This window comes from Penicilliopsis zonata (genome assembly GCF_001890105.1).
Source record: "Penicilliopsis zonata CBS 506.65 unplaced genomic scaffold ASPZOscaffold_2, whole genome shotgun sequence".
NCBI classification, from domain to species: domain Eukaryota; kingdom Fungi; phylum Ascomycota; class Eurotiomycetes; order Eurotiales; family Aspergillaceae; genus Penicilliopsis; species Penicilliopsis zonata.
In genome coordinates this window covers 2,150,685-2,162,653 of record NW_019208912.1, presented here as the reverse complement: position 1 = coordinate 2,162,653, position 11,969 = coordinate 2,150,685, and the positions used below count along the sequence as shown (strand labels likewise).

Here is an 11,969-nt window from a genome sequence, read left to right as displayed (position 1 = left end):
AGCATCTCAGTATCTCCTTGATCCAGAAATCATCGCCATGGTCTCTCTGTCGTTGCTTGCGCTGGCCTCGGTGGCCGCTGCCACCCCGTTGAAGATGAAGAGAAGTACGTACTGCCTTGCCTGGTGCCTGGTGCCTGGTGCCTTAGCCGGGTGCCTTAATGCCTGTGTGCCTGTGTGCCTTGGTGCCTTAGTCTGGTGCCTTAGTCTGGTGCCTGAGTGCCTTATCCTAACAATATGATTAGCCATCACCTCTTCGCTTCTCAGTGACCTCGACCTGTTCGCCCAGTACAGCGCCGCCGCGTACTGCACCGGCAACATCGACTCGGCCACCACCGGCGACCAGATCACCTGCTCCGCCGACAACTGCCCTCTCGTTGAGGATGCCTCGGCCGTCACCCTCGACGAGTTCGACCTGACCGCCTCCTACGGCGACGTCGCCGGCTTCATCGCCGCCGACAGCACCAACGAGGTGCTGGTCGTCTCCTTCCGCGGCACCGACGATCTGGAGAACTGGATCGCCGATCTCGACGTCGGTCAGACCGCCGTCGACTCCCTCTGCACCAAGTGCTCCGTCCACTCGGGCTTCTGGAGCGCCTGGGAGACCGTCGCCGACACCATCATCGCCAAGGTCGAGGCTGCCATCACCACCTACCCGGATTACTCGGTTGTCTTCACTGGCCACAGCTACGGTGCTGCCCTGGCTGCCATCGGTGCTACCGTCATGCGTAACGCCGGCTACGAAATCACCCTGGTACCCTCTCCCTCATAACACCTTGCTTGGAAATCATGCTTACTGATCATAGTACAACTACGGCCAACCTCGTATCGGTAACATGCCTCTCGCCGACTACATCACCGACCAGTCCATGGGCAGCAACTACCGTGTCACCCACACCGACGACATTGTCCCCAAGCTTCCCCCCAAGCTCCTGGGCTTCCACCACTACAGCCCCGAGTACTGGATCACCAGCGGCAACGACGTCACCGTCACCACCTCCGACGTCACCGAGGTTACCGGCGTGGACTCGACTGATGGCAATGCCGGTACTTCTGGCGACAGCATCACCGCTCACCGCTGGTACTTTATCTACATCAGCGAGTGTGATTAAACGACACGCATCGATTATCGCTTCGAGTATGGCATCCTATGCCATACCATGCGTCTGGATGAGCTGATGATACTCTTGGATGAGGATGATACTCTTGGATGAGGATGATACTCTTGGATGAGGATAATACTCTAATTGGATGAGGATGAAGAAGGATAACTGTATCTTGTACATAGTTGATACAAAGTACATATTATACTGGGTATATATGATAAGCTATCTATTACAGTACTAAGTAGACAGTACTACAATACAGGGTACTCTGTACTATGTACGTCTCACCATCAACAAAACCCCTGTCACGGCCCCCCTGACTCTCTCCTGGCCCGGTTGCACCCCTGCCTCATGCAGCAGCGTCTCAATCGCGCGTCGATACCGACGCACGATATCCCGCTCCGAGCCGACGGCGTCCCGGTGCGCCTCTCTCCACCGTGTGATCGGACTCGCCGTGCCGAGGACCTTCTCAAACGTGTCGAGGTCCACCTCCATCTGACCGGCGTAGAACTCGTCGCCGAACCCCCACTCCCTGCGCACGAAGCTGGCTCTCTCAAACCCCTGCACGCCCGGCTCCACCGTCCACGGCAGCGGGAGATCCACGTATCCCGCGCGTACGAGGCGGTTCCCTTCTTCGAAGAAATCATCCAGTCTCTCTTCCTCCCGGATCCGTTCCAGTGCGGCCTGGATGGCTCCCGCGTTGGGCGTCGAGGAGTGTACGCTCGACTCCCCGGAACACCAGAGCGCCACGCTGCCTCCAGGTCGGAGCACCTGTGCCGCCCGCCGCCAAAAGGAAGACATCTCGAACCAGTGGGCGGCCGTAGCTGCAACAATCACGTCCACGCAACAGTCCCCCTCGACGAGCTTGTCGGACGTCGACACCTCGAATCGGATCTTCTCCCCCGTCGCTGTTGTTCCCCCGAGAGTCCGTGCCGTCTCGACCATCCCCGCGGAAGCGTCCAGACCGATGGCATGCTCGAAATGTCCTCCTAGTCTGCGCGTCGCGGTGCCGGGTCCGCAGCCAATGTCCAGCAGGGTGTCCAGCTCGCCGCCCCCGGACGTGTGGTAGCTCAGCACGGCGTCGTACACGCTGCGGTGGTAGTCGCGGCGGGCTTCAGCATACACCTTGCCTTGCGAGGGAGTGTATGCCAGGAACGTCTTTTCAGATGCCATTGCAGTGGTCGTGGATGGGATCGTTGATGTTGACATCAGCCTTGAGCGGGGTAGTCTACGTATTGTACCTCGTGCTTATGTAAGCATATATTCTCTCTCTCTCTCTCTCTCTCTCTCTCTCTCTCTCGACTTCACACACACACACACTCTCTCTCTCTCTCTCTCTCCCTCTCTCTTCACTCTCATCAAAAAACAGTCCCCCACACCCGTCGAGCCACCTCCTGCACGAGCGCCATCTTCTCCCACATCCGCTGCTCCGTCATGCCCTCGCCGCCGCCAACGCTCATGCTCGAGAAGCCACACTGCGGACTGACAGAGAGCGTGTCCTGCAGCACCTGCTCGCGCGGTCTGCCCTGGCCCCCGGCAATCACGTCTGCAGCGTCGTACACCTTGCCGACCAGCTCGTCGACCTCCTCCAGCTCCGTGGTCTTGGTCGAGACCACGCCCAACACCACCCTTTTCCCGACCGGCAGATGGCGCAGGGGGGTGAAGTCTCCCGCCCGGTCCGAGTCATACTCGAGATAGAACGTGTCGTACTGCAGGCCTGTGAACAGCCGTTGTGCGATCGGCTCGTACGATCCGCTGAGGATATGCGTCGATCCGGCCATATTCCCCCTGCACAGATGGATCCCCACGTGCAGATCCGCCGGGCGATCGCGCAGACACTCGTTCTGCGCCCAGATGTACAGGTCCAGCAGCTTGTCGGCGTCCACCCCGTCCTCTTCACACCCGTCTCGAAACGTCTGCGTCGGGAAGGAGGTGAGCGCCGGGTCGTCGACCTGGATGTTGCGCAGCCCGGCGTCATACAGCGTTTGAAACTCCGCCCGATACGCTGCCCCCAGATCTCGAAAGTACGCTTCGTCGCTCGCGTACGCCGTCCCCGGTTTGTACGCCGTCCCCGGTTTGTACGCCGTCCCCGGTTTGAGATGGATGTGGTGCCACGTCGCAGGCGGGACCGTCAGCTTGCACTCCCTCCACAGCTCCTCCGACGGCAGCAGAGACCGCAGACCCAGCCATTCAGCCAGATACGCCCGGCCGTCATGTCGGATGGGAGACACCGCAACCACCCCAGGCCGCACTTGGACCCCCTTCTCCATCGCCTTCGTCACGGTGGGCAGTCTCGACCGGAACCCGGAGGGGAGCGGGATGTCCGGCACAACCACGCACCCGTCTAGCTTCTCAAAGAAACCCGCGTAGAAGATATACCGCTCGTACTCGCCCGAGGTGATGGGGCGGATGTCCCGCGCCAGCTGTTTCTGGACCAGTTCGGCCACGCATTTCCGCGTTATCGCTTCCACTTCGGCCGAGGGGGGATCGTACGCGGAGGTATGCGAGGCTGCCTGTCGCGCCGCCAACAGGCTGGGAGGCCGCAGGAAAGACCCGATATGGTCTGCTCGGGGCATGAGGAATGAGAACTGAGATACTAGACTAAGATACAGAGTGAGATGCAGAGTGAGATACAGAGTGAGATACAGAGAGAATACGAGAATACTCTGCTAGCACTGGTTATAGGTACTAATCCTGGGTTACCCCGCACGATTTGACACTTGCTATTCATTTGTAATACTTGTTCGGATAATGACTAATTGTTCAGGATCGCATCCAGCACCTCCACGTCCGCCAGGAGCTGCGCGTCGCTCATCCGCGATCCGACAAACTGCAGCGCAACGGGGGCTCCAGCCATGAGCTCGGGTTCATCTAGAAAATTAGTACAAAGAACAAGAGAATGCAAATGAATGGAATGCATGACTTACACTGGGCTTGGATGCGCTCGTCATCGGCAGACAAGGGCTTAAAGTCGGTCGCCCTGGGATCTTTCTCCGGGTCGGCGGTCGTAAAGGGGATGATGACGGCAGGGTACTACCATGTCAGTGATATATATAGTGGATTACAGTGATCATAAGAACTTACATCCATAGCATTCCATGCGACGGTGTAGTGATCAAAGGCCCACTCGCTGGGCTTGACGGCCGTGTGCGGCCCAGCAGGACAGAGGACCAGATCGATGCCCGCCTGTTGCCAGCGATCGAGCATCTCCTTCTGAAAGGCGCCCTTCTTCGCGCCGAGCTCCCACATCTGCTCGGGCGTCTTGGCCGGACGCCCCCAGAATCCAATACTCTGCACCGACGGTACCACAGGCTCGCCCGCCGCCTCGAGCTCGCGCTTCGGGTACGACAGCCCGTCGATCGTGAACAGCTCGGCCGTCACAGCCCGGATCTCCGCATAATCGACCGGCACAAAGTCCTTGACCTCGTACCCCGCCGCGGCCAGCTTCTCCGCCGCTTCGCGGATAGCACGCAGCACGGGCGGGTGCGGCGTCAGCCCGCTCGAGTATACCACCCCGATCACGGGCTTCTTGTCTGCCGGCCGGGTGATGCCCTGTTCGAAGATGCGCGGGATCACGGCCGGGTCGCCCTTCCACGGCTGCAGGGAGCGCACCGTCCGGCTCAGCAGCGTCAGGTCTCGCGCAGAGCGTGCCATCGGGCCCGCCACGGCTGGCACGCCCGTGTTCATCCCCTTCCAGTTGGATGCTGCGAAGCCCTGCATGGGTAGGATGCCGTTGGTCGGTTTATATCCGTAGATGCCGTTGCACGCGGCGGGGACTCTATTCAATTAGCATGGATCCCTGCATGTACGGAAATAGCTTCCAAATGTACGCATGCTGCGATGTACCTGATTGACCCCCCCACATCCGTACCGATCCCCAGAGCACTACCCCCGATGGCAACGGCAGATCCCTCGCCACCACTGCTCCCTCCACAGGTCAGATGTGAGACCACGGGGTTGCGCGTACGGCCAAAGACGTTGTTGTCGGCCTCGGCAACCAGCATTGTCTGTGGCGTGTTCGTTTTCGCGATCACCACCGCGCCCGCTGCCCGCACCAGCTCGATCAGGTAGCTGTCGTACGTCGAGGGGTCGAAGGTACGTGTGATGTACCCGTCGCTAGCATCGTATCCTTTGACATGGAAGCATTCCTAGTTCTTAGTATAGAGACGAGTATGGCGAGGACTAGATCGATACCTTGAAAGTCATCGGCACGCCGTGAAGAGCGCCCACCGTCTTCCCCGTCGTCTTGTAGATCTCATCCAGCTTCTTGGCCTCCTCGATCGCATCACGGAACATAATCTCCGTCAGACAGTTGGCCAGCTGCTGCGCGACAGCAGCGCGCTTGCAGTAGGCCGTGACCGTCTCGACGGCCGAGTAGACGCCCGCGGCGACCTGCTCGGCCAGCGCGGTGGCATCCAGCACGGTGATGGCCAGCTCCTGCTCGGACAGGATGCCCGACTCAGCGACCAGCGGGCGCAGATCGATCGTGTCGGCGTGTTTGGCCAGGAAGTCGGGCGTCAACCGCCACTCGACGGGGATACGCTCGAGCTGCTCGGCCTTTTTGGCGAGGTGGATTTCAGTCCAGGGGCGAGTCATCTTGTTCCTTTGATTCTTTTGAGAAATAGAAAGAAAAGAAAAGGTTGTTTATTGTCTGTAGCCTTCATCCTTCTCTGCTCCTATATACTCCGTCAGTCAATCGAGATAGCATAAAGATAAGATAGCGATGAGGGGCAACTGGCATTCATTCACTATCGATTCTGCAGGTTCCATTTCCCCCCACAGAGATCGGAAAGAAGCCGACCTGGAAGACGAATGAATGCGATGGTGATTGTGTCGAGTCATCATTAATAGACGATAGTATTTCTCCTGCTCCTCCCTATCTTCGCTATCATCAGGACTCGCATATTACCAAGAGTTGAGACTTACCATACCCATCCTCCTTTTTCATTTCTGTCCTCTTTCATTTATTCCCTTTCTTCCTCTCTTCCTCTCTTCCTCTCTTCCTCTCTTCCTCTCTTCTTTTTACTATGCAACCAGCCACTCTGCGCAGACACACCCAGCGCGGCACGTACGAGGTCGCCGCGCTGGCCGGGGTCTTCCGCGAATGTTTCCTCGCGCACGTCTCGTACGTGGACGACGGGCTGCCGCAGTGTCTGCCTATGATTGCGCTGTTCGAGGAGCTGCCGGACGGCGAAGCAGCGGTTTACCTGCACGGCCATCCGACGTCGCGTCTGATAGAGCTTGTCCGACACAGTGTAGCAGAGGGAGACGAGAAGGAACCGCGCCAGCCGGTGCGGGTCTGTATCGCAGCCACGAAGGGTATGTTTTTGAAATGATATCTTCATTTCTATTCCTTCTCTGATTTTTTTTTTAACTGTTTAGTCGACGGATTGGTCGCCTCGTCCGCTCCAAACGGCCACACATTCAACTACCGCTCCGCCGTGGTGCACGGCTCTTGCTCGCTCGTGACGGACCGCGAGCAGAAACGCGAGATCATGCGGAATGTCACGAACCATATCATCGCCGGGAGATGGGAGCAGGTCAACCCCGTCGCGTCGTTGCAGGTGTCGCTGGTGACCGTCGTGCGGGTAAGCGTGGAACGGGGTTCGTTGAAGACTCGCCGCGGCGTGCCAGGGATCCAGCCGCGGAATGTCGAGAAAGACGGGCCCGATCGTGAAGAACCGGCCTGGACGGGCGTGATTCCCTTGTATGAGCGGTTGGAAGCCCCCGTTGCGAGTGGCTTGACGGACAACGCGGTCGTCCCGGGCGAGATGCTGCGCTTCATCGACGAGAGGAACGAGCGGCAGAGGGGGTATGCACTTGAGGCGGCGAAACAATAGTAGCTTCAATGAATTATGAGAAAGTCGATGCAGAGGAGAGTAGAAAAAGAAGAGTAGAGTAGAGAAAAGTAGAGAGAGTAGAGAGGAGAGGGAAGAGCAAACACTGACAACTCTCACTGACTTGATATTAATTGATAGAATTCTATCTTTCTTTACTTTAGAAACAACCATTCAGTATATAAAATAATACTAGTCTTTAGCTGTCATTGTCTAGATGCATATAAACTATTGTTCCTATGATTACCAGAAAGTAAACCTCAATAATATTCAGAAGGCGAATACTGATACACTGAATAAACAGCAATGGTTACTCAGGTAATATAGAGATATGTAGGCGAGTTTGTAGACAGATAAGTAGAATCAGTCATGTAAAGGAAACTTGTCCCGCAGCCAGCCTCCATACCGGTAGAAGAGGATCGGCACAGGTAGGAAGGCGACGGTGACAAAAGCCAGGACACTGTTCCCCCATCCCAGACCGAAACGGTCGTACAACGGGTCCGCCGCCAGGGCCAGGAAGGAGCCTGCCGGGTTGCGCACCAGCGTGGTGGCCGCCAGCGCCGACGCGGCAGCCTGCGGGCCAAACATGTCCATCATGTACAGCTGGGCGGAGGAGGTGATGACCATGGTGCCCAGGCCAATAAAGGCAGTGCCGATGATGGGGACGATCCACTGCGTCGCGGCATGGGCCGACCAGCCGTACCAGAAGATGCCGAGCGGCACGCAGGGACCGATGTAGATCATCAGCAGGAGTCGACGCTCCGGCCCACCGTTCGGGCGCAGCATCCTGTCGCTCAGGACGGCACTCAGCGCCAGGCCAACGGTACAGCCTATCCCGATCCCCAGATAAGCCAACCCTGACACGCCGACGCTCCAGCCATACATATCCTCGAACACGGACGGGAACGTCGCGAAGAGGAGATAGGTCATACCGAAGACGATCGCCATGTACAGCCCGAGAGGTAGGACGATGGGCGAGCAGACCAGAATCCGCAGCGGCCGGGTCAACGCCCTGGTCATCAGCTGCCGTGCCGGGATCTGCCTCGCACGCGCGGGGCGCAGATTCTGATTCCCTGTTTCCTTGCGCAGACGGGCGACTTTCTTGGCTAGAGCTATGTTATTGTTGGTCTCACGCATGGTGACCATCACAACTGCAGTAACGACGCAAGCCTATATGTTGTTAGAGGGGTCAAGCAAAGCTAGAGTGGTAGACGGAAGAGGGGTACCAAAATGAGGACCAAGTAGAAAGTCCACCGCCAACCCAACGACTGTGTCACGAAGCCACCGATGATAGGACCAATAACCGGTCCCAGCAACGGACCAGCAGAAAAAAGGGCAGTTGCGGCACCACGCTCCTCCTTTGGCAGCAGGTCGGCGATGGTACCGCCGCCGCAGGTCATGAAGGAGGCTGAGCAGGCGCCGCAGAGGAAGCGGAAGGCCAGGAACATGGCGACATTGGTGCTGCGGGCGCATCCGATGGTGAAGCCGATATACAGGATACTGGTGGCCCAGTAGATGGGCACACGCCCAGTCACCTCGGACAGCGGAGCAAACACCAACGGCCCCGTCGAGGTGCCCAGAGAAGGGATTGTCACCGTCAGGGTCTCGACTATGGTGTTTGTCACGCCAAAATCAGCGGCCAGAGTAGACGCACCGGGGGCAAACATGGTCGTGGCGATGTTCCTGCATTTGAGAACCAGCGTTTAGCACTACTTTCTGGTCTTCCTTTTGGATTATCAGTCCACGTACGTGTAGAGCACCGAAAGACTGATCAACGAGATGTTGAGCATCTTGCGTGACTTGGGCCAGCTCCGCGGGTTCTCTGGGTCGTCAGGACCGTCCCAGTCGACAACATTCGGGTCAGCAGCAGGAGGTTGTTTCTCGACGTCGGTTCCCTTCTCGATCGAGTCTTTCCTCGAGGTCTCACTAGAGCCTTCATCCATTGGTGAGCTGCGTCTGCCCTCTTCGACTCTCGCCTCGCTCTCGGACAATTCTACTGCCATCTGATGTCTCGTTTGCAAGTGGCTGTCTGGTAACAACTAGGTGGTATCTCAGAGGGTAATGGTGAAAAGAATGGTTTGAAAATCCTGGCGAAGGAATGGAACCCTCGTCTGATGTTTCGAGGGCGGCCATCGTCTCATATAAGGAGACGTTGAACGGAGAAAGAAGAGGAAGAGGAAGAAGAGGAAGAAGAAAAGAGAAGGAGGTAAACAGTTGCTCCGCCGCTGTGCCTGAGGCATCCCATGCTGCCATCTCGACAATAAAAGGATCAAACCACAAACCCAGTAATATTGAGTTGTAATAAGCTATAGATTAGTCCTGCTATTCTTTCTGTACTTTATAATAAAGCTAGACAGTGTCAATTAAAGATGAAAGCTGTCATAATACAACCCCTGGCCTATACTCCGAGAATCCGTACTAATCATCGACCTCTCAGTGAGTGTCATCTAATCACAGGCTAGCAGAGAAGCCTAAGCAATAGAAGAGGCAGGAATTCATTACTATCAAGAGTAAAGCAGCCCTTATTGAAAGAACTGGTACCTTAGGTAGGTAGTAACTACCAGTAACTACCAGGCACTAGGGATTGCTCTGTCTGCCCAAGGCATCAAGTTCCCTGATTCGGCTAGTTCAATATCACGGTCATCTGACTGTTGCTCCGTTCCTCCGTCGATCCCTCCGTATTCCTCCGTTCCTCCGTTCTTCCTCCATTCGGTGAAGGAGATGAGATGAGACGACTTCATTCCAGCTCATCTCTTTCTAATAATCACATTCCCGTGCTCCAGTCACGAAACGAGGCCATGGATCAAGCCACAGTCTTTACGGCTGATCCCCACACAGCAGAACCGCCTCATGCCCGGGACCGCCGGCGTGAGAAACCGCAGCTTTCGTGTACTTTTTGCAGACGCCGCAAGTAAATGGCCAGCTATCTGTGATGAGGACGTCGTGGCTGACAACCCTTCATCTGCCAGGGTACGTTGCGACCGTCAGTTTCCGTGCAAGACATGCGTCAACAAGGGACTCGCGGCCTCCTGTACCTACACACCCGTTCCCCAGCGAAAGGGCACAGCCAGTGTCGGCGAGCGGATTCAGCAGCTCGAGGCGTTGGTGCGCTCCCTGCTTCAACAGCAGCAGCAGCAAACACCTGCCGTCTCGGCTGGCGGATCAGTCACTCACTCGCCGACGTATCCTGGGGAGTCGCCGCAGAGCGTCTCCACAGACGTGGGCGAGATCGCCCCCGTGGCCTCGACTGACGAAGATGTCGGACAGATAACGAGACCATTACGACCGCATACCCCTTGGCTGGCTCAGGGTAAGGATCGTAGCTCCTCCCCTGCGCCATCGGAGCGTGGGAGCATGCGCCTAGACTCGCACGGCGCCAAGTACGTCGGTAGCGCACACTGGGCAGCAGTCCTGGACAGCATCTCGGAGCTCAAGGACCACTACGAGAAGGAAGAAGAAGCCAGGACACAGGCCAAAACACAGGCCACGGGTGACTTAGTGCCTTGTCATTCTAGTCCGGGTCCTCGGCTGCTGTACGAACCGGTGCAGGCAACCAAAGCCGAGATCTTGGCTTCAGTCCCTGCCCGACCTGTGGTGAACCGGATCGTCGCAGCATATTTCAATACGCAGGGCTTAGCGCCAGGTAACTGATCTCATTCAAGGGAATAGATGAGATGACTCGCTGAGTATTATCGGACAGCTTTTCTCCACAGTGGCCAATTTCTCCAAGAGGTATGGTGATTCTCCCCTACAAACCCACCCTCTCACCGACACTTCTTCTTCAACATCAGTATGAGAAATTCTGGAAGGACCCAACGGCCACGTCCTTGGCCTGGGTCGGCCTGTTGTTCAGCATCATGTGTCTCGCCACGCAGGTGCAGCTGTTGAGCCACGAGCGAGCCGACGCGGACCTTCCGGCGCGCTTCCAGGTGTTTCGCGAGCGAATGGTGCAATGTCTGGTGCTGAGCCAGTTCACACGAGGCGGGCCGTACGTGCTGGAGACGATGATCAATCACTGTGCCAGCGAGGTGCTTCTGTGCAAGGACGCAGACATCGGGCTATGGCTGCTGAGCGGGATGGTTGTGCAGCTGGCCTTGAGCCAGGGCTACCATCGCGACCCGCGGTACTTCTCGCACATCTCCCCCTTTACCGGGGAGATGCGGCGGCGAGTGTGGGCGGCGATCGTGCAGCTAGACCTCCGGTTGGCGAGCCAGATGGGCTTACCGCGCGTACTCAAATCGCAAGAGTACGACACGGCCGACCCACGCAACCTACTAGACGCCGACCTAGACGAGTCGATCGAGGAGCTGCCCCCCTCCCGGCCCGAGAGCGAGGTGACGCCCGTGCTGTACGGCCTAGCCAAGAGCCGGATCGACCGGATCAGCGCGCTGATCAGCGATCTCCTCGCCGACACCCGCGAGCACCTCTACGCGGAGATCATGGAGCTAGACACGAAGCTCCGCGAGGCCGAGAGCGGACTACCCCCGATCTTCCGCTGGCAGCCCCTCGGCCAGTCGTTCATGGTGCCGCCGCAGATTGTCCTCCATCGCGTGTGGCTCCAGCTGGCCATCCAGCGGCTCCTGATCTGCCTGCACCGGAAGTACCTGGCGCCGTCGTATGGGCAGGACCGCTACGCGTACTCGCGCAACACCTGCGTGCAGGCCGCCATCAAGATGCTCGAGTTCCAGCAGCTGGTCAACGAAGAGACGCAGCCAGAGGGCCATCTGCACCCCGTGCGCTGGGTGCTGTCCTCGCTCCTCCAGTCCAACTTCCTACTGGGCATGAGCGTGCTCTGCTACTACCTCCAACGGGCCAAGAGCATGCCTCCCGAAGATGCATCGTCGCTGGACCGACAACACACGGGCGCCCAGATCTACGGCCTGCTACGATCCACGTACCCCATGTGGCTTCGCTCAAGCACCGTCTCCCACGATGCCCGGAAGGCAGTCGAGCATCTGAGTCTCCTGTTGGGGCTCCGGGATCTTGATGCGCAGGAAAGCGATCCTTCTTCTCTCCTTCCTCCTCCTCC

The 11,969-nt window shown here is 57.7% G+C and overlaps 7 protein-coding genes across 7 annotated transcripts in view; 3 read left to right on the top strand and 4 right to left on the bottom strand.

The window, feature by feature from the left end:
- Positions 1-37: 37 nt before the first annotated feature.
- Positions 38-1,109, top strand: ASPZODRAFT_149736 (hypothetical protein; the record flags this gene model as incomplete). The annotated part of the gene is made up of 3 exons (XM_022725523.1): positions 38-104; positions 243-751; positions 804-1,109. The coding sequence occupies 3 exons, from the start codon at positions 38-40 to the stop codon at positions 1,107-1,109; spliced, it is 882 nt and encodes a 293-aa protein (XP_022584917.1).
- Positions 1,110-1,276: 167 nt separating this feature from the next.
- ASPZODRAFT_1166595 (hypothetical protein) lies at positions 1,277-2,530 on the bottom strand. The gene has a single exon (XM_022721144.1). The coding sequence runs from the start codon at positions 2,310-2,312 to the stop codon at positions 1,377-1,379; it is 936 nt and encodes a 311-aa protein (XP_022584916.1). The 5' UTR covers positions 2,313-2,530; the 3' UTR covers positions 1,277-1,376.
- Positions 2,462-3,679, bottom strand: ASPZODRAFT_149734 (hypothetical protein; the record flags this gene model as incomplete). Its single annotated transcript, XM_022725522.1, has 1 exon — positions 2,462-3,679. One exon carries the CDS (start codon positions 3,677-3,679, stop codon positions 2,462-2,464), a length of 1,218 nt encoding a protein of 405 aa, XP_022584915.1.
- Positions 3,680-3,858: 179 nt separating this feature from the next.
- On the bottom strand, positions 3,859-5,699 carry ASPZODRAFT_13485 (hypothetical protein; the record flags this gene model as incomplete). Its single annotated transcript, XM_022723645.1, has 5 exons — positions 3,859-3,974; positions 4,031-4,136; positions 4,188-4,881; positions 4,950-5,251; positions 5,298-5,699. 5 exons carry the CDS (start codon positions 5,697-5,699, stop codon positions 3,859-3,861), a joined length of 1,620 nt encoding a protein of 539 aa, XP_022584914.1.
- Positions 5,700-6,130: 431 nt separating this feature from the next.
- ASPZODRAFT_139700 (hypothetical protein) lies at positions 6,131-6,943 on the top strand (the record flags this gene model as incomplete). Its single annotated transcript, XM_022724584.1, has 2 exons — positions 6,131-6,422; positions 6,486-6,943. The coding sequence occupies 2 exons, from the start codon at positions 6,131-6,133 to the stop codon at positions 6,941-6,943; spliced, it is 750 nt and encodes a 249-aa protein (XP_022584913.1).
- Positions 6,944-7,303: 360 nt separating this feature from the next.
- ASPZODRAFT_57741 (hypothetical protein) lies at positions 7,304-8,943 on the bottom strand (the record flags this gene model as incomplete). The annotated part of the gene is made up of 3 exons (XM_022728705.1): positions 7,304-8,110; positions 8,167-8,623; positions 8,690-8,943. The coding sequence occupies 3 exons, from the start codon at positions 8,941-8,943 to the stop codon at positions 7,304-7,306; spliced, it is 1,518 nt and encodes a 505-aa protein (XP_022584912.1).
- A 1,351-nt stretch (positions 8,944-10,294) lies between these two features.
- Positions 10,295-11,969, top strand: part of ASPZODRAFT_149730 (hypothetical protein) — a gene marked incomplete at both ends in the record, with an annotated part of 2,044 nt that continues 369 nt past the window's right edge. The window contains 3 exons of the mRNA XM_022725521.1: positions 10,295-10,583; positions 10,641-10,672; positions 10,732-11,899. Of these exons, the coding sequence (XP_022584911.1) occupies positions 10,295-10,583; positions 10,641-10,672; positions 10,732-11,899 (1,489 nt within the window). The remainder of the gene's footprint in view (positions 10,584-10,640; positions 10,673-10,731; positions 11,900-11,969) is intronic.